At 46.0% G+C, this 19,631-nt stretch overlaps 1 protein-coding gene across 3 annotated transcripts in view; it reads right to left on the bottom strand.

Moving 5' to 3' along the window:
* Nucleotides 1–19,631, bottom strand: part of IL5RA (interleukin 5 receptor subunit alpha) — a 74,084-nt gene that overhangs the window by 35,196 nt on the left and 19,257 nt on the right. For 2 of the 3 annotated variants that reach the window (XM_072785345.1, XM_072785344.1), the window contains exons 10-11: nt 8,602–8,698; nt 7,432–7,516 (exon numbers count right to left, since the gene is read on the bottom strand). In XM_072785345.1, coding sequence (XP_072641446.1) covers nt 7,432–7,516; nt 8,602–8,698 — 182 coding nt within the window. Of the gene's footprint in view, nt 1–1,898; nt 3,607–7,431; nt 7,517–8,601; nt 8,699–19,631 lie in introns of those variants that run through there. The other variant, XM_072785343.1, reaches the window with a different exon arrangement.

Below are 19,631 nucleotides of genomic sequence, written 5' to 3'. Positions count from 1 at the left end.
TACAAGTCTCACTATGAAAACGTTTGGATTTTTAATCAGGATGTTCTTTGCCCATGTGGAAGTCTTGCCCAGCCTGCATAAATAGCTTGAGGCCTTCAGGCATTTCAATAAGGCTCAGATGGTTGTGCTGTTGGCACACTGAACTTCTCCTTCCAGTCTCCCCAGCACTTTCCCTATGCTGCACTTGGAGAATTGCAACTGCCAAAGAAAGACGTTGGACTAAAATCCTTATTGGAAAGGATGTCTAGAGAAGCACTGTTTGTTCTGAGCATGCGACTGATGGCTTTTTAGGAGACAGCTGGCCCTCTATCCTGTCCTGGTGGGAGACAGGAAGAGGTGGGTGCCAATGTCTCATCAACTTGTTGCCGAGGGTATTTACTGTTAGGAGAATGTTCACACTCTTGATTTGTCATGACAAGGCTAGTAAAAACTGTACAGACCGCTCAAAACATGCCACATCCAAAGCCTAACTCCTTTCATCCAGCATTTGTACGCCACAACTTAGCCATATCATCAGCAAAAAGAGACCTAGGGCACACGAGCCAGATGGTCGGGCACACATGTGTGTCCTGGTTATTTCCAATCATATTCTCATTAGACACCCGTCTTCCTTTCCATGATATTATTATAGGCCTTGGTGATCGCTGCCAAATATCACTCAGTTCCAACAGCATGCTGGGAACAGTGCCAGTGTCGAGAGAGGCTTGAGAGCGTCCATTGGTCCTAGACACTGCAGATAAAAAGATGAATTTCACATGAGGGTCATCCTCCTGGGGCATACACTTTGGGGAGACATCCAAACTGTGAATGGTGTATCCTATAATACAGTAGCTCTGAGAGAGGGGCGGAAGGTCCAGAATGAAAACCCACAGGCAGGATCAACCAGACTCCGTTTTTGAAGGCTTCACAGAGAAAGTGTTGTGGGATATGGTTTTCAAAAAATGGGCAAAAGTTCGCAAGCTGAGCAGTGAGGAAAAGGAAGATCCTAATGCACTGAGGAGACCACATGGTCTATGCAATGTTGCTCCTGAACCACATGAACCACTTGTACCAAGATCCAGATGGTGGTACTGGTTCAGTACGTAGGTGATGGCTGGTCGCTGAGGTTGAGGGAGACATCGCTGATGTTGAGCACCACACCCAACAATGAAGAACCAGCCAAACTGGCAGCAGCTTCCTCTTTCTCCTCTAGCCTCCTCACAGAGGCAGTGACCAGGACCCTAGGTTTCCAGGTTCTGGTGAAAGAGATCAGACAGGGAGCAGTAAGCCCAAAAGAGGGGCAATTTGGGGCAGAATTTTTCCATCACTTATTCCTTCAACGGCTGGTTTTCAAATTTTGGTCTTCATCAGAAACACCCAGGGCTACTGTTGGTGAAGTATGGCTGGGAAACAAGCATCAGCATCACCTGGAAACTTACTAGAAATGCAGCATCTCAGACCCCACCCCAGATCTACTCAATCTGAAACTGAGGTTGGGGCCCAACAATCTGTTTTAATGATGCCTCCAGGTGATTCTAATGCACTGGCAAGTTTCAGAATGTCTAAGAATGTTCGCTAAAAATACAGGTTCTTGAGCACATTCACAGAGATTCTGGATCAGTCAGATAATCAAACATTTGGCCAGTGAATGCAGCACCTCCATGGGCCATGCTCTCCTGGTCCCACCTCTAAGCAGGCTTCGGCTTTTTTCCAGCAGTCCTCTTTACGTCACTGGGATTGCGTGGGCTTTGAACCTTCAGTATGCAGTTTTCTTGGTGACTGCATCTGTAAAATGGGGCAGTACTAGAAATGATGTGGGTCTCTCGGGATTAGAGGTGGATGTGTGTGGAGTATATGGTATCGATCCTATCCTTTGGCATCTTTGCTCAGGCTGCTATAACAAAGAACCATACTCTGGGTGACTTAGAAACAACAGGAATATATTTCTCATTTCTGGAGGCTGGTATTCCTAGTTCAAGGAGCCCACATGGCAGGGTTCTTGGGAGAGCCCTCTTCCTGGTTGCAGAATGCCAACTTCTCATATCCTTACATGGGGGAAAGAACACTCTGTGGGGGCCCTTTAAAAGAGCACTAATTCCATTCATGAGGTCTCCACCTTCATGACCTAATCACCTCTCAAAGCCCCCTCCCACCACCTAAGACCATCACATTGGGGTGTAGAGCTTCAACATGAATTGGAGGGGGACGGGCACAAACATTCAGCCCATAATACTTGGAAACAGGCAATAACTGGTAGGTGTCATACTGCTGTCTCTATTGTTCTGGGTCCAACTCCCTGCTAGTCTCAATGGATGGTTACCAAAAGAACACCCTCTGGAAGTATTTGGTAGTCAGTATGTCCCATTATTGAATCCCGTTAACTAAAACAACTCTGAAAAGCATCCGGTATGTGCTATCATATGGGGGGTCTGAACACTACGACCTCTCCCTGTCCTAAGCATCCTACTCCAGGACAGGTACCAGCAGCACTGCCGGGGTCCTTTCAAGTACTAATTGTTCCTCCTACCTCTGCTCTGCCCTGGACATACCTGTATGTACTTGTTTCTACCAGTAGCCCATTCCCCATCACAGAAGCCTCCAATCTCAATGCAGACTCATATGGGAGGATGTTTAGATTGGGATGTTTGTAGGATGCCTTCCAAACCTAAAAGGCTAGGATTGACCCAGAGCTACTTGAACAGCACCTGAGAAGTTGCTCTAAAATATTTGTAAGCAAACATCTCTCCAGAAAGTTCATTCTTGATTGAGCAATCCCCTTTCCAACCCAATTCTACCTAACGCCTTCTTCAGTATATTCCCAAATATCAAGGCTGCCTTCAAGAATATAATCTCAAACAAAATCCTATTCTCTGCTTTGGTCTGGAGTGACATATCAGCTCTGAATATTTTTAACGAGTTTGCCTCAAATCGTGCTTCCTAAATCCTACCTATAGAGCTGAAGATAAGCCTTCTCTCTCTCTTCCACCTTCTGCCTCCCATACACTTCTTGAAAAAGTATTCTAGAATACTAAAAAAAAAAAGAAAAAAGAAAAAAGAAAGAAAAAGAAAAAAGCTCCCACTTGCTCTAGGAAAGACAGCCTTGAATCTAAGTTCGTAATTAACTCCAGGCTGGTACAAAATGCTTTCTTCCTGATATTTCAGTTAAGTATTACCATTGGCAGCTTCAGCTGTAAAACCAGCTCTGCCAGTTGACATCAGCCTTAAAAACTGTCTCTTGCACAAAAGTTTGAGGTACGTAATGTAAATCACCACGACTGGCAGGTGAGAAGTTGGTGCCCTGCAGAGTGGGGAGAAAAGACCTAGCAGAATGGTCAGATTGATCAATCACCCTGAATGAGTACAGAGTCTTTGATGAGGCATCCATGCTTTTAAGAGATTTGTCTGGGAGTATTGCCTTGCAGCTAAACCGAGTGTTCAGTAAATCCAGAACTCTTCTTGGCCAAGAAACAACAGTTCCCGTTCTTCTTATCACTGAGGCATGTGAGTGTGAGTTCATTTCTGAGAATGTTACAGTGCCAATCAAAACACAGAATCTTCCAGGGTCTCAAATCCAGGCTCTTCCACATAACTTATGACTTCAATTTCTGTTTCACTGGAAACAGTTTTCTGTAAAACAAAACATCCTCCCTTAGATGTCTTTTAGCACACTTTTTGTGCTTTGGATTTCTTTACAATTTTTTAGGGCATTTTCCTTATAAAAATAGTAAATGTTCACTAAGAAAATATGGGAAATAGGAAGAAAACAAAATCTTATCTCCTAAACACAACCCATTGTTTCTCTCTAGCCTTGTTTCCTAGGTACAAAGCTATCTTTTCAGTTAAATGAAGGCAAATGGATAGTCAGCTTCATAAGTTGCTTTCTGTGTAACATCGTGTAATACTCTATATATTCTTGGGCTGCGCCATTGAATAGCTCCACCATTTTCCATTCAGAGCTTATGATAATTTCCCCTCAAATCTAGATGTGTTGGGGATCCCTGGGTGGCGCAGCGGTTTGGCGCCTGCCTTTGGCCCAGGGCTCAATCCTGGAGACCCGGGATCGAATCCCATGTCAGGTTCCGGTGCATGGAGCCTGCTTCTCCCTCTGCCTGTGTCTCTGCCTCTCTCTCCCTCTCTCTGTGACTATCATAAATTAAAAAAAAAAAAAATCTAGATGTGTTTGTCTAATTTGGGCTATTATAAAGCTATTAATTAGAAACTTTCTGTACCTTGTTGACTCATTCAACACTTTTTAAAAGGTGTTATTTATTTGAGGGCACACACAAGCATGCATGAGCTGGAGGAGGGGCAGAGGGAGAGGGAGAAGCGAGCTCCCTGCTCGGGGCTCGATCCCAGGACCCTGAGATCATGTCCTGAGCTGAAGGTGGATATTTAACCCACTGAGCCACCCAGGTGCCCCTCATTCAACACATTTTTAATACCTATAATACCCACTATTGCCTGGACACTGCTGTGCATGGAGCATGTGGTGACAGCAGACATGCCCTCTGCCTTACGTACTAGAACTTAAATGGTTTATACTTAATTTTGGAAGGAATCCTCTCTGGCTACATTGTAGAAATAAGGAGCAGCTGGAAAGTGGTCTCTAACAAATTTAAAACACAGGATACTTTTTCTTTTTAAACAAAAATCCTTTTTTTAATTGATAAAGGCCTAATTGATAATCCCCATCCGCCTTCCCTCCCATCTCTCCCTGCCAGTAATGTTTCTTGAATGTTACAGAACAATTTCTAACTTGGGTCTGCACAAGCAAACACTTGCTTAATGAGAACTCGGGGATGGTAGATAGACTCCAAATCCCAGGACTCTGGGTGCCCACACCAAGCTCAGAGCTGCAGGTTGTAAAAAAGTCAAAAGTTTCTTTTCCTGCTCACCCCACTTTCTAGTGTGGTGCCAACCCGTCATTGCCAGTAATATAATGGGTCTCCCCGGCATCCTTCTAGCAGAGACCTCAAGGGTGCGTTGGAAGGGCTTCCCCTTTAGAGGTATGGGCTGGGGGCACTGCTACATGTGTCCCAGACTGTGCTCAGCTCTGCACTTGCACATTCTCCCAGGTGGAGCATTTAGGCCACGAGGCAGACAGTATCGGGCAACACTTCATTTTCTGAGTTCTGCTTGCTATCTCTGTCGCTCTCTGTCTGTTGTCTTTTTTTTGCATGAAACTCAACAATGTGAAAAGCAAGTAAGTTGTCTAAGAGGAGCCTGGCAGCGCTGAGCTCTGACATTAATCCTTTGCTTATTTTGAAACCAGCTTGTCTACCCCACGTTGTTATTTTGCACACATGACTTGATTTTAATTAACAACAAACCACAAGTTTATACAATAAGCTCTTAAGCCAGTTTCTTTCACCAACCTCAGAATATTAAAGAAAATCTTTGGAGGCTCTATAGGGAAATGAGATACCAGCATTAAGATGTTCCATTAAGAGGCAAGACAAATGACTTCAGGGTGCTGCTTAAATCAAATGCAGTTTATCAGGGATGAGTATTCTGGAGCAAGGAGGGAGAGACAGCACAAATTCACGTGAAACAAAACAAGGTTTCACACTGGGGGCCACTCTTCTTCCAGAAAAGCTGTGGGTTAAAAGCAAAGCCCCCTATTCCCTGATGAAGGAGAACACAGGATGGAGGCAAGGACGGAGTAGTTCCTCTGTCTGACTCAATTCTTTGCTTGACAAGTGTCCTAACTACTATGGTCTATAATTATTCCGAACACCCAAACTGAAAACTCTAAATGTCACAGCTTATTGAAATGATCCATTTCAGTGAGTGTTTGACCCTTAACTGCCCCACAAATAATCACCAGTTTATTCATCCATTCCTGAATCACTTTAAATTTTTTTTTTTTTATGATAGTTACAGAGAGAGAGAGAGAGAGAGGCAGAGACACAGGCAGAGGGAGAAGCAGGCTCCATGCACCGGGAGCCCGATGTGGGATTCGATCCCGGGTCTCCAGGATCGCGGCCTGGGCCAAAGGCAGGCGCCAAACCGCTGCGCCACCCAGGGATCCCCTGAATCACTTTATTAGCAAACTAAATTGCTTGATCTACATCAGGGATCTGCAAACTACAGCCTGTAGGTGGTATCTGACTTATTGCCTGTTTTTGTAAATAAAGTTTTATTTTGGAACCAAGCTTTTTCATTTGTATACTGACTATGGCTACCTTCACACAACAACGACAGCATTGAATAGTTGAGATAAACCATTTGGCAGTTAGGTATTTACTGTTTGGTTCTTCATAGAGAAAGTTTGCTGACCCCTAATCTAAATAAACAATTTAAGGACAGATTTGACTAAGTATAGAATAACTGTACATTGAGAATCATAAAATATTGCTGAGAAAATTAAAACCTAAATATGATATTTTTTGCTTGTTTAGTATAATAATATGTCAGGTTTACAGATTGGAAGATTCATTTTTAAGATGTCGCTCCCCAAATTAACCTATAATACAACACAATCCTAACCAAAATCTCAGCAGTTTTTTTGGTAGAAATAAAGTTGATCTAAAATTTATATGGGAATGCAGAATATAACACTGAGAATAACCAAAACAACTTTTGGGGAAAAAAATCACACTTGAGGGCACCTGGGTGGCACAGTGAGTTAAGCTTCTGATTCTTGGTTTTGGCTCAGGCTGTGATCTCAAGGTCCTAGGACTGAGCTCTGTATAGGGCTCTGCAATCAGAGTAGAGTGAGCTTGAGATTCTCTCTCTCCCTCTCCACCTCCTCCTCATGCTCTTTCTCTCTAAAATAAATAAATCTTTTTTTTTTAATCATGTTTGGAAGCTTTACACTACTTGATCTCCAGGTTTGCAATAAAGCTATAGTAATCAAGGCCACATTAGCATAAAGATAGACAAACAGATCAATGAAAGCAAATAATAGTCCAGAAGTAGACCGACACATATATAGATAACTGATTTTCAACAAAGATGCCAAGACCATTCACTGGGGAAAGGATGATTTTTTTTTTCCACAAAATGATGCCAGACCAATTGGGCAGCCATATATAGGTAAGTGAGCATTGAGTGAAGCCTATGTGCAGAAACATGGGTTCTTAAAAAACATCAGAGCTAAACAGAACATTGGTCCATCTCGTCTATGCCCCTTTGCTAGAAAAAGAAGTCAGGGCTCATGGGCTGTTTTCCTTTACCCATCAGTTATATGGGTAGATGGCTGATGGAAAAAATTCCAGTCTGACTGGCAAAGACCCTTATAAATGAGCAGGACCTTTCCAATATTCCAAGGCAGTAATGAACATGTATAACATAACACGAGCCAAAGAGCAGAATGACTAAGCAGCATAAAGTCACTGGCCCCCCTGGAGAGACACTCCGCCTAGGAATATGGAAAACCAGTAACTTGACTGATCCCTGAAGACTCAACCCTCAGCAGATAGGACCCATCATAAGAACCTTCAATATTACCTCAGAGTTGACGATTACAAAGAAATCTTTAATACTGCTTTTTGGTGCCGGAACCGGTGGAAACAACCTGTTCCATAAGTGACCTCTGAAAATAGAGGAAAGCAAAGAATCAGGTGAGCAAGAACATCCTTCGTTGTCTGTCAGGATCTACTCTACAAGTTGACCTAGTTGATCTCGGGACCTGCTGTTCTATAAATTCAGAAACTTTATTGACCAAGAGTTATAAATATCTATATTGTAATACTAGTTTGGGGTATGATGTGGCTTCTGAATCACCCAAGAAAGACACAATGGTAATTGTTTCACATTGCTCTGTGTTTTCAGGCCTCATCTGTGAAAATGGGTTATCTGGAAGTGCTTGGTATCCCACCACTAACTACAAAACCGGCTACGGTCCCTTACCCAACTATGCTGGCTCACAGAGTTGACGGTCTTGTTCCTTTCCTTTGAACTGCCACTCTCCACAGAACCTAATGTTCATAATAATGAACCTCTTTAAAACCCAAGTAATTGTCTAAACTATGAAAGGATGGAGACAGAACATGTTTGTAAGCCTCTTAATTGGCAATTTGCCTCACTGAATGCCAAAGTGGGTGAGGAGTTCTTATGGGGCCCTTTGTAGGCTCAGGATTAGTCACCAGGTCTGCATGACCTTTCCACAATCTGCATTTGACCAAAGGATAATCAGCCAGTCAGGGACCAGGTGACCAAAGGGTGAGGGTAAGAGCTGGCCCCTCATGATTGGAGACCCTACCGTGGGAGGCCCTGGGGTGATTTCAGTCGCTGGGGCACTGCCTTCCTTTACCCAAGCTGAAAAAGCAGCCTGCTAGTGGCTCACCTAAAACAACCAAAGACTGGGTGGGAAGGCAGTAGAGGAATCAAAAGAACATGAAGGTAAAATAAATACAGAAAATAAATACACTGTCAACAAATTCAAGACGGGTGGTAATGACTGAGGGGCTATATTTTGCTCTGTCTGGTTTCCAGTAATTGCCTAAGGATATTTCTCACTTTTTAATTTGGTCCATGCTCATCTTGGAAAGGCTATCCAAAAGACACCAAAGCACTGTAAATTCTATCTGATAAGAAGAACCCTAGTGGATAGACAGCAAAAGTGTAAAAACACTCAGATGTCCTTGGAAACCCCCAAATTAAAAAAAAAATACCTACATTTTACAGATGAGGGAGAAAATTAACAAAATGAAGCAGATGGTTGCCATAAGCACGATAAGAAACCATTCGGTGAAGGGCTTCTGATCATCATTTCCTGATGGAAAAAGAAATCAGAGCTGGAATAAGCTGCAGATATGCGAATTAACTAGAGGCAGGCATCAGAAAGCTTGGATTTGAGTTGCAGATGCTGAGTGAGGCTGGGCAAGGAGCTCAGCCTTCCTGAGCCTGAGATTTCTCATGAGGATGAAATGAAGCTACTGTTCATGTTAAATCATTATTTAGTCAGCAGATATTTATGGATTGCACTTGATGTAATAATGCCTCCTGAATCTTGGCAATTACCAGCTTTGGGTGACTAGTAAGGTTTTTAGATGGAAAAGCTATAAAAGGGTAAACCATCTTTGTTACCTAATTGCATTAGAATCAAAATAATGTACAAAGTTGGAGACTTTTAGAGGAAGCAAATTATGAAATAATACTCAGAGTTAACCCTAAAGGCATCAGACTCTGCTAGAGGGACTTTGCAATCTTAATTATGTTCAATACCCCTTAGCATTATTCCCATTTCACAGATAGGAAAGTAGAAACAAATTGCATTGAGTCAGCACAGAAAATAATAATATGTTGCATACCGTCTTACTCTCTGGTTAAATCTGCTTTTCATCTGCATCCAAGGACAAATTCCTCTATTAGTTTTGATGATATCTTGGGATGTGTGATTTTTTTTTTTTTTAAGTTACTGGAAATGCTTTCAGGAAAAGCCAGAGTTCCTTAACCACATGGTTTTTAAAGAGGTAATGTACTTGTTAAGCTGCCTAATTAACTTCCAGAGAATAAGGCAAATCCTGCCTTCTCGCCCTGGATACAAGTGTGCTTTCTGTGGGAGAGGCCATACACTAATTCTTCATTCACCAGTTTAACGAATATTTCTCAGACTCCCCTTATATGTTTGGCACTGCACAGGTTTCTGGGAGCTGGGTTCAAAGCACACATGTGGGTTTGCCCCGTGTGCCATTTAGATCCATCAAACAAGAAAGGCTCTAAGCAAATAATGACACAGGTAATGACTTGATGCCAGCTGCGCTGGGTGGGGGCGGGGATGTTCACACTGCACCAGAGGAAACCAGTCCCAAACCTCAGTTAATTGTTTCTTTTATAAAATGAAAAGTGTGTAAGTGGAACTTTCAGGTCCTCGTAAATATCCTAAGATTTCCGAAAGTTCCAACATACTACTACTACTTTTATTTTTTTTCCCCCAACATACTTCAAACTCAAAACATTCAATGTATGGAGATGGAGAGAGGTCTTGAGGATTTAATGCTAGTGAGTCCAACTTTGCCTTGATCTCCTGCTCTTTTGTCTCCTGAGAACTCTTACTCGGGTTTATCTCCTACTTCCCCAAAGCTTTAATCTCTCCACCTTCATCTCTTCCCTCTGCTTTCGGATATTCACAGAGTCCTTTACCTTGAATAAGCCATTACTTTGCTCCGTCATCTCTCCCAACTATCGTCAAATACCTTCCTACTTTATTTCCCAGCCTAATTTTTTGAATAGGGGATTCAGGCTGCTTCATTTCCCACCTCAGAAACTGCTTTTTTACTTGTTGGCGGCTGCTTCCTAGTTGAATCCAAAGGACACATGATTTCTTTTTCCAGCTTTATTTTGCCCGGCCTCCTTCCTGAATTTCACACCTGACAGTTGCGCCCACCTTGAAACCAAATTGTTGGCTCTTTTGCCCAACATTCCCCTTCTTCAGAGTTGTTTCCTTCTTCCCTTTTCAATTTTAACTGACCCTCTCAGCTCAGCTCTGGACCCTTGGGTCTCTTCCACCACTGTCTGTTGTTTGAACACTGGAAAGCTTGTTGAACGCAGCTGCATCTTTTAATTCCGCACATTTTTCTCCCTGGTCTTTATTCCTGGCCCAGCCCTGACAACACAGCTCCACTTCTAGATCTGAAACTGCCCATGGGTGACACCCACTTAGATGTTCCTCCAAGATGTCAACCTTGAAAACTAAACCAATGCATCAGAACAACTTCTCTCACTGACTGCCCCATGATCGTCCCCACTTTTCCAAGTTTCCATATTGGGATTCCTGGAAGTCACTCTGGTTCTTCCCATTCTCTACAGCCCTGCCTGCCTCCTTTCCCCCCTGACTCAGTTGGCATCATCACATTCATACCCGCTCACAAAGGTAAGAGAGGCCTGCCTTTGTCTCATGCGTGCCTCCTCCCTAGTGTGGAAATCTGGAGTCTATGCTCAGCTTGCAGCGGAGGTCGCCCTTCTGGGCCTCAGTTCCCTCATCTACAAAAACACAAGTTGAAACATCCCGTCCTTAAGATCTCTGCCACGTCAGCACCTTTCCTAATGCTACTGAGGATGCTTTCCTAATGCTACTCCATGCAGGCCATTGTCATTTCCTATGAACTTACCCTTAATAAAACTGATCCTCAAAAAGCAGTCGTTTGTGTTGCTGAAGTTGGGAAAATTGTCAGAAGGTATAAAAAATAGTAATCAGAAGTAACAGCTTATTTTCTGTATACATTTTTTTTTCATTTTTTTTCCTGAGTGTTCGTACATACCAGACACGGTGCAAGGTGCTTAATATGTGTTCTCGTGTAGTTCTCATAACGCTGTGTCGAGGTGGGCACCTCTACCCTCGCTCGGCACATGGAGGAGCTGCAGCAAAGGAGGGCTGACTCCTTCCCTGAGGGCACAGCCGGCAGGTGCAGCTGGGATCTGCACCTGGGACTGGCTGAGAAGTAATGCTCTGAACACGATGCAGTGGCCCCATTCCATACCCCATCATCCCCAAACTAAGGCCAAACTGCCCAGGCAAGAGCTCCCCTTCAGGCAGCTAAGCCTTTCTCTATCCTCGGGCACTTCCCTGAGGAGCCTCTTCCCAGTTGATTGCCACTTCCTACAGGAAGCACCGTCTCACGGTGGTGTCCCCACTGTTGGGTGCAGCTGCGGTGGCGGGCTGCACTGCAAACTATCATCCTGATGTTCTCTAGGCTGCGCTTGGAACTGGGTCATTTTATTAAAAACCTATGACCACAGTATTTTTTAATAAGTTTTAGGTCATGTTTTTGTTTTTTAATTTTTTTTTTTAAAGATTTTATTTGGCAGAGGGAATGGCAGGCAGAAGGAGAGGGAGAAGCAGGCTCCCCATCAAGCAAGGAGCTGAATGTGGGGCTGGATCCCAGGACCCTGGGCAGCTGCTCAGGCAGATGCTCAACCCACTGAGCCACTCAGGCACCCCTCTTTTTTATTTTTTTAAAGAAAATGCACAAGAACAGGGTGGGAAGGGGAGAGGGAGAAAGAGTCTTAAGTAGACTCCACACCCAACACAGAGTCCGACATGAGGCTCGATCTCACGACCCTGAGATCATGACCTGAGCCAAAATCAAGAGTCAGATGCTTAACCAACTGAGCCACCCAGGAGCCCGAAGTTTTAGGCATTTATATCTATTACTTTACAAAGAGGCTTTAGTCACATTTTATAAAATGACAAAAACGAGATACTCAAGGAGGTGAAACTTTTTTTTTCCCAAATGCCATAGATACTGAAAGGTTCTAGGACTAATACTCAGTTGTCTGGATTGTGACTGAGGTTCCTGTTAAACCTAGTTTTTATTGCACTGGCTCATAGCTAGTGTAAAGAGCAACTGGGATGAACTAATGCCATCAAGTCAGATGCCATCTAGCTTTATTTCCCAGTCTGATGTCCTGAATAAGGGATTTTCCTGCTTCATTTCCCCATTTCTGAAACCCACCATTGCATGCTCTTAACCATTATTCAAGTACCTTAACAAGTACATTCAGAAACTCCAGACTCCTATTCCATGTATGGAATATAAATTTAGCAAGGGGTAGACAGCAGAAAAAAGTTACCTTGTTTGTAACTAGGTTTAACAGACCAGATAAAGTTTGGGTCCTGAGAAAGAAAGAGCAATGTTGTAAATATTATCAAGGTTACACACTTGGTCCCATTTTGTGTCTCAAATTGTGAAATATCTTGTAGCCTGATATGTCGAGCGCTGATAATAGTACTGTTCACTTCTGACCATGATTACAAAAATCTCTTCAGTTAAACCACTCTCTAGCTGTTCACTTTGGCTCTCCCTTTGAGAAATAAAGCTTTTCACTAAATTAGCAAAATACAAAGGCAACTGATTTTATTTCATTCAATCAAAAATGGTTATTGATGCATGCAAGGTGCTATGTGGGAAGCAAAGTCATGGTCGCTGCCTGGAGGGAGTTGGCAAATTAGTCTTTTCCCTGGTCTGGCTTCTGCAGAGTCCCAATGTGCTTTAGAACTACTACCCTACCACCGGCTGAGAACAAAACTAACCCCCGGAGAACAGAGCCAAGGTCAGCTTTACCATGAAGAAAACCTAAACAGGCAGGTAAAAGTAGTACAAGGAAAAGCTTTCACATACTCACTGCCAAATGGAAATTACTTGTGGATTATCTACTATTTATTAACGCAAAAGTTTTGCGTCAGTTATATAAATGAGTGAATTAAAGTTAGCATATATTCTGATTTCACTGAAGGTAAAAAAAAAAAAAAAGTGGCGGGGGTGGGGATAGACAGGGCCCAATGATAGTATATATGTCATTTGAGTCAAAATGATAAAAATTTCAATACTGAAAAGTTGGGAGGTCCCTGAATGTATCATTAATTTGAATTCTGGGCTCTCTGGGCTTGGAGATTTTCTGAAGAAAAAGGATTTCCAGATAACTTGAATCTTTGATTCAAGGAGAATGCCTTTCCTACCCAAAAACGGAAGCCACAGATGTTTCTTTTCAAGAAATTGAAGAGCACTGCTATTTAGTTATGCAGAGAGGTTTTAGAAAGAGGAAGTCACACAGCCTATCCCTCTAAGGAGGAGAAGCCTCCAGACCCTCCACCTCGTGCCCGGATGCCCTTCTGACATTGGCAACTTAGAGCATTTGGGAATTTGGCTGTCTTGTTTCTGGTGACCTTGGCTATCGTTTTTGACATCTCAACCATTTTACGTTGAGAACAAGCCAGCTTCTGAAAATCCCATTGTTCTGTGACGTGGGAGGCTGCATGGGAAGGGTTGGGATGGGATGGGATGGTGGCAACCAGGGAGGGAAGAGAAACCTAACTTAGTCCCTTCTTCTACATCTGGTTGTTTTGGGAGCTTCGTCATGTCGCCTCCCTCCTGCAGCCCCCCTTGGTGCAGAGCCCTGGCAGCTATGGGGTCTAGGCCAATAACTCCTAGGAGGGTCAATCTGATTTGGAGGCTGTTCCACCTTATATTGTCCATACAAGTGTGACTTTCAGGGCTTCCATATTGATTTTGAACCTGACTTCAGACTTCACAATAGGTTTCAAGGGAAAAGAGCTAATTAGTAAATTGATGGGACTCTCCTAATGAAGCCACCCCGCTCTGTGTTCACAGAACCAGGAGGTACTAGGAGGAGGCAAGCAGTACCAGCGTGTGCCAGGTAACTGAGAGGATGGGCATGCGCAGCCTCCGAGGCTGCACATGGCTCTCTTCTCCTTGTAAGGAGAGGTTGTGGCATCGTTCACAAGGGGCACCCCAAGCTGGGTCCCAGCTCCCCATTGCCAGCAAAAGCCAGGAGCAACTCTTTGAGGTGGGTGAGCTCTCCGAGGCAGCTGTCACGTGGGCTTTTACCTTGTTTAGGGAGGAGAAAGAGGGCAGTAAATGCAGTCTCAGTGGACAGAATGTAGGGTGGTCCAGGGCCCAGAGCATGACACACAAAATGTGCGCTGTGTTCACCTGTGGAAACAGGGCCCAACTAGACCTAAATGCGGAGAGGAAATGGAGGGCACTGGTGCATCCAGGAATCTCCCGAGAGATCGATGGGGGCCTGGGCCTTACCTGCCACAGGACTAGGTGTGATGAAGTGGAGGAGAGGGCCTGTCTCTGCTGCTCTCTGCTCTGCAGGCTTTCCTACCCTGCACTCCCCGCAGGCCCAGAATCTGTCCCGTCCTGTTAACCTCCAGCCAGCGCCACCGAAGGCCGCTGCAGTCGTCGCGTCAAAATAAGGAACGAGGGGGCAAAGAGGCGTCAGTCAGCCTGGTCCTATTACTGGCCCCCCGGGTGAACTTGAGCGGGGTGTCCTCTCCCGCTTCCTTTGCCTGCTTTGTGAAAGGGGGACGAGGACTGAATGAGTTGGTGAAGTGGTCAGGCCGGGGCTAGCATGCAGGAGGTGCTCCAAAAATAATAGTTATTATAATTAAATAGAATAGGTCCGAACGGAACAACCGAGATTTCCGTAAGTCGTCAAAGCAAGACTAAAACTCAAGTGCTGTCAGAATCCTCAGGGTGCAGAGCAATGAGCTCAGGCCTGGAGGGGAGAGGAAGGCCACACACCAGACACCAGGGAAGCGGGGACACAAGGCATGTAGCGTCCTGACCCGCGAGGGTCTGCATTGAAATGAGATTGCCGACAACTTGTCACAAGCCAGCGGAGCGTCACCCTCTCACGAGCCCGGGCCCCCCTGCCCATCTTCCTGCCTGTCCCCTGGCCGGCGTGTGACCCCTGGGATGTCAAAGAGCAATGGAAAGGACAGAGCAGGGAACCAGCCTCCTGGCTTGCTTTGTCACTTTGGGCATTTCCTTAACTTCCCTGCATTTTTTTTTCACATGACCTATAGGTCCACAGAATCTTAAAAATGTGTTTGTGGAGATGCCGGAGAGGCGTAGGTGACCGTGCCCGGCAGGGCGCCTGGCCCGACAGTAGAGGCCTCCGACCTCGGGGCGTCCCCTCCGCTGGACCCGCGGCCCAGACGCTCCGAGGCGGCCGTGCCTGAGACCCCAGCAGGAGGCCGCAGAATCCCAAAGCCGCCCCCCAGCCCTCCTTGGGGTTCTGGGGGCCCCCCGAGGGGGTTGGTGCTGCCCCCGCTGCCGAGAGCCGCTGGAGGGGCGGCCGGGCACGACCGGGCCTTCGGAACCACCGGGGCTGGGGCTGGGGCTGAACCCACTCCCGTGTTCACCAGCCTGAAATCCCCCACACGCGGAGAAAACCCAGACTTCCCACAAGTTCTCCAGGCCTCAGGTAGGCCCAAGGGGGGTTTTTCAGGTTATGAGGTCCACTCTCTGGTTCCACCAGTCTCGTCAGTGTTCGTCTCCTACCTCGTGAAATCTTTAGCATTTGCAAAACCCTTTTCAAAGACCTGGGCAAACCTCACCGGGGACCTCTGCTATGCTTCCCGTCCCCGTTTCCCTTTGCCGGTTTTCTCTGTGTTTTAACCACGGTACGAGATTTTAAAAAGACCGTGTGTGGTGACAAAACAGAAAGCAAAGGAGGCGAGCACACGGGGGGCCCAGGGCCGAGGGGGGCTGCCGACCTCAATCGGCTTCTGGGTCCGGGGGGCCCGAGCCCACGGGCCGTGTCCTCGGTCTCCACAGGCTGAGAAGTGCCGTCAGGGGACAAAGGCAACAAGAGCGGCCTGTGCGGACCTTCCTTCCGGCTCAACCCAGATTCTGAAATGCATCGCTGGTGTCCTGCCTGCACCTACTTTCCCTCAGTCTGGAGGGGCTCCAGGCTGGGTCGTGTGGCTCGAAGAACCCCCCCCCCCCAATGCCCCAAACCGTGACAGGAAAGCTAATGCCCGGACTTCCTCTGACTCGTCTTGTGGAGAGAAATGCCCCTGTGGGCGACAGATGACCGGGGGCAACTTTGCTCTACTCCCAGAGGTATGGATGCCCAAGGCCTAAAGAAATCTTTACATAAAAAAAAGAGGAAAAAAAAAAACAAAAACCCTCTTAGTTGGCACCTGGTATTGTCATGGCACAGCTCCTGGCCTTCGCTGAAGTCAGGGCAAACACGCAATCGTTGGCTTGAAGGGCCGAGCCCGTGATTGCGGTCGAGACCCATCTCCGATAAGCGCATCTCCGGAGGCCTGGGCCTGCCCAGTGACATAACTGGAAAGAAAGGCAGGGCGGACTTACGCCACACGACACACACGCTCTTTTCCACGGGGCAGGCGACAGCTGTGGGGCGTTTCGTCCCGTAACCGCTTTCCTCACACGCGGTGTGTGAGCTTCCGGGAGCACAGAGCGAGGAGGGGAGAGGATGAACTGGAGGAAGTGGAGGGCTCCGGGGAGGACTAGGGTCAGGAGAGGTTTAGGTAAACAGGGGACGGCAGAGATAATGAAGGAACAGAAGAATCCGGAAGTTAAGAAACTTCTAAAAAGGAGAAAGACTCGTGAAAAGTGGGAAGTTAGCTCTTAAGATAAGATGTGGAGGCCAGTTGAGGAAGGGCCGTTGATAACAGTCCTGATAGAGTGAAGCCGCTCTCGCCACCTGAAAACAACGTATTTCATGGGCTGGAAATCCCAGCCCCGGACAGCCCGGCCCGGGCCGAGGTCTGGGGCACCTGGCGGCCGCCCTCTCACTGCCGCCCCTCGTGCTGGTGGCCACCCAGGGGCCTTGCGACCCAAGCGAGACCAGCGGTCCCGTGTCTCCTCTCCCCTCCCCTTCATCCGTCAAAACTTACTCTTCCTTGGGTCTCACTATTTAGTAACCTTGGACTATCATTGGTTAACGAGTGATTTGAATCTATTTCACTTCACCGATTGATGAATGTGTCATCTGTTTGAGAAAATGAGCTATTAATAGCCACTTCTGGGCCCCTTGATAGCTACTGATTTATTTAATATCTCTGGATCTCCATTTCCTTTTAGTAAAGGAGATGGACCTAATAATACGTGAGAACGAGGTATTATTTGAATGGGGCTGTGGGTGAAAATGGAAGGGGAGGGCTCCAGGGCACCATATATACAAGGTGGGAGAGCGGGGAGGTTGTCTAAAGGAAATGAATGTAGCGACAAAATTGCCCGATAGACTGCAAGCTGAGCATAATTATGGTTGCATCCTCAAGGGGTAAGAAGAGCCATGCAACATGTCCCAGAGGGGCCTGGACTTCCTATTATGTTTATTAATCATCTTGATGAAAATGGAAAGTCTGCATTGATTAAATTCACTAATGATCCTAAACTGAGCAGGGGAGTAAATTCCAGAAACGATGGATTTGTAAGGTGAGTGGTAATATTAATCAGCTCATCTTATGAAAAGGGTGGCAGTTAATGAAATGGGATTTGCCATAGATAACGGCGGTGAGCTATACCTGGGGGGGGGAATTATAATGAGCCTAGTTCCAAACTAGGAAGCTGTTATTTAGGAAATAATAATGGGAGGAGAGCTCTAAAGTGGAGAGTGAATAATAAATTAAAAACAAGCTTAAAATAAACTCTCATTATGGATCACAATTTCACTCTCAGCACTTTTGTGGGGGGCTGAGGGAGTGTAGAAGAACCTTAGGGTGCAGCTTCCACATTTTGCAGGTGGGGGAACTGGAACCCAGAGAGGTTAGGCTTCAGTCCCTAGTCAGGGTGGCAACCCCTGGCACACTCGTCACCACTCTGTGGTGACAGGAGATGGGCACTCCTGAGAGGCCTCCGTGTCGTTTGAGAATCCTCCTCAATACGGCGCTTGAAGCCGGCTCTGATTACTCGCCTCCTGACGTGCTATCTTTTGCCATCTCACGCTTGGGTCAGAGAGCTAGACAGTGACAGAGCCATGGCTAAAACCTAGATTTCCTGATCTGTCTCTTCTGCTCTGTAAGTTCTAAACCGTCCGCAGTCAACACTGACCTGAGCTTCACAACCGAAACACTCAGAAAGCAGAAAAGGCTTCTGAGCCAGGTTTCTCATCTCAGTTTCCACCTTGTTGGTTAAGTCCTTGGACAGCATTTAAAAAAATCTCTGAAGTTCTAAATGTAGTAATGTTGGAAAGACGCTCAGAAATAATAATTCAGAGGCAATGAGTTTTGTGCCTTTGGGGAATAACATAAACCATTAAAAAAATTTTTACCAAATGCAAGTAATGAAAATTAAGCTTCTTTCACAAGCATTTGATAACATGAATAATCTTATTAAAAACTTCCTGGGACTTATATGTGTGTTTGTTTTGCTCTTTGGTGAGCAAAGTGAATTTACTTTGTGCAGAAGGAGCAGTGCTGTGTGTGTGTGTGTGGGGGGGGGTCCTCCGAGCGCAGGGTCTGCTGAGCCCTGTTGCGGTACCAGCCTAGGGAGGATGGGAGGGATGGAGGATTGGCCTCGGCAGAATTGGGAAGTCGGTGCAGTTGGCCCAACCTTGGTTCCTTGTATCCTCCTTTCACACCCCTCTTCCCAGGAAGGCTCAGGCTGCTCCTCTGAGCACCAGTGGGGGGATTGGGGACCATCCCATAAGGCTGTGCTGTGTGTTACACAACCCTAGGGGGTGCCATTCCCCTTTGCAAACTCTGCAGCTCGGCATGGCCAGCCCCCTTGCAGACCCTGAATCACCCTGATTCTCTGGGGCCTTTCCTCATCTCTCCCATCCTTCCGTGGAAATCTACCTGATACGTGTCTAGTCTGACTCACATCCACATGGTCTAATGGGTCACTGCCCACGAATTTCCAGAAGATCCACTCATTAGCCTAAGTGAATGACTCAAATAGAAAATTTTACAACGGGCCTGAAAGGCGCTCTCCTTACATATGCTCTTCAAAGGATCAGTGAATCCCCCACAGGATGAGTGAGAGGACATTCCCATGCTTGACCAGCCATAACCACACCCCATAACCACACCATTAGCTCCCAGGATCTCACAACTGTTTGATTTGTTCGGCCCTTTGCAGCTTGCAGAATCCTGTCCCACCGGGGTGAGTCCACCATGGCCTCCTGCTAAGAGCACTAGAGCTGGATTCTGTTAAACTTGGTTTGATTCCCGTATCTGCCACTTGCTGGGCGTGAAGAGTTAAGCAAATTGCCTAAACTTTCCGAAGCTATTTGCTCATTTGCAAAATAGGTTTGTTGGTAAGATGAACAAGGGCAATGCACGTCAAGCATTTAGCAGTGCTTAGCAAACAGCCATCAATAAACGTTACCTACTGTCCCTGGTTTTTATTTCACAGTACCCTGTGAGACAGGGGAGGGGGACAGTCTTGCCTGTGTCCCCGGAGCCCAAGCAAAGTCAGAGA

This window comes from Canis lupus, chromosome 19, assembly GCF_048164855.1.
Source record: "Canis lupus baileyi chromosome 19, mCanLup2.hap1, whole genome shotgun sequence".
Classification (NCBI taxonomy): Eukaryota; Metazoa; Chordata; class Mammalia; order Carnivora; family Canidae; genus Canis; species Canis lupus.
Note: the sequence above shows the minus strand (reverse complement) of the source record. Positions and strands in the feature narration are given on the sequence as shown.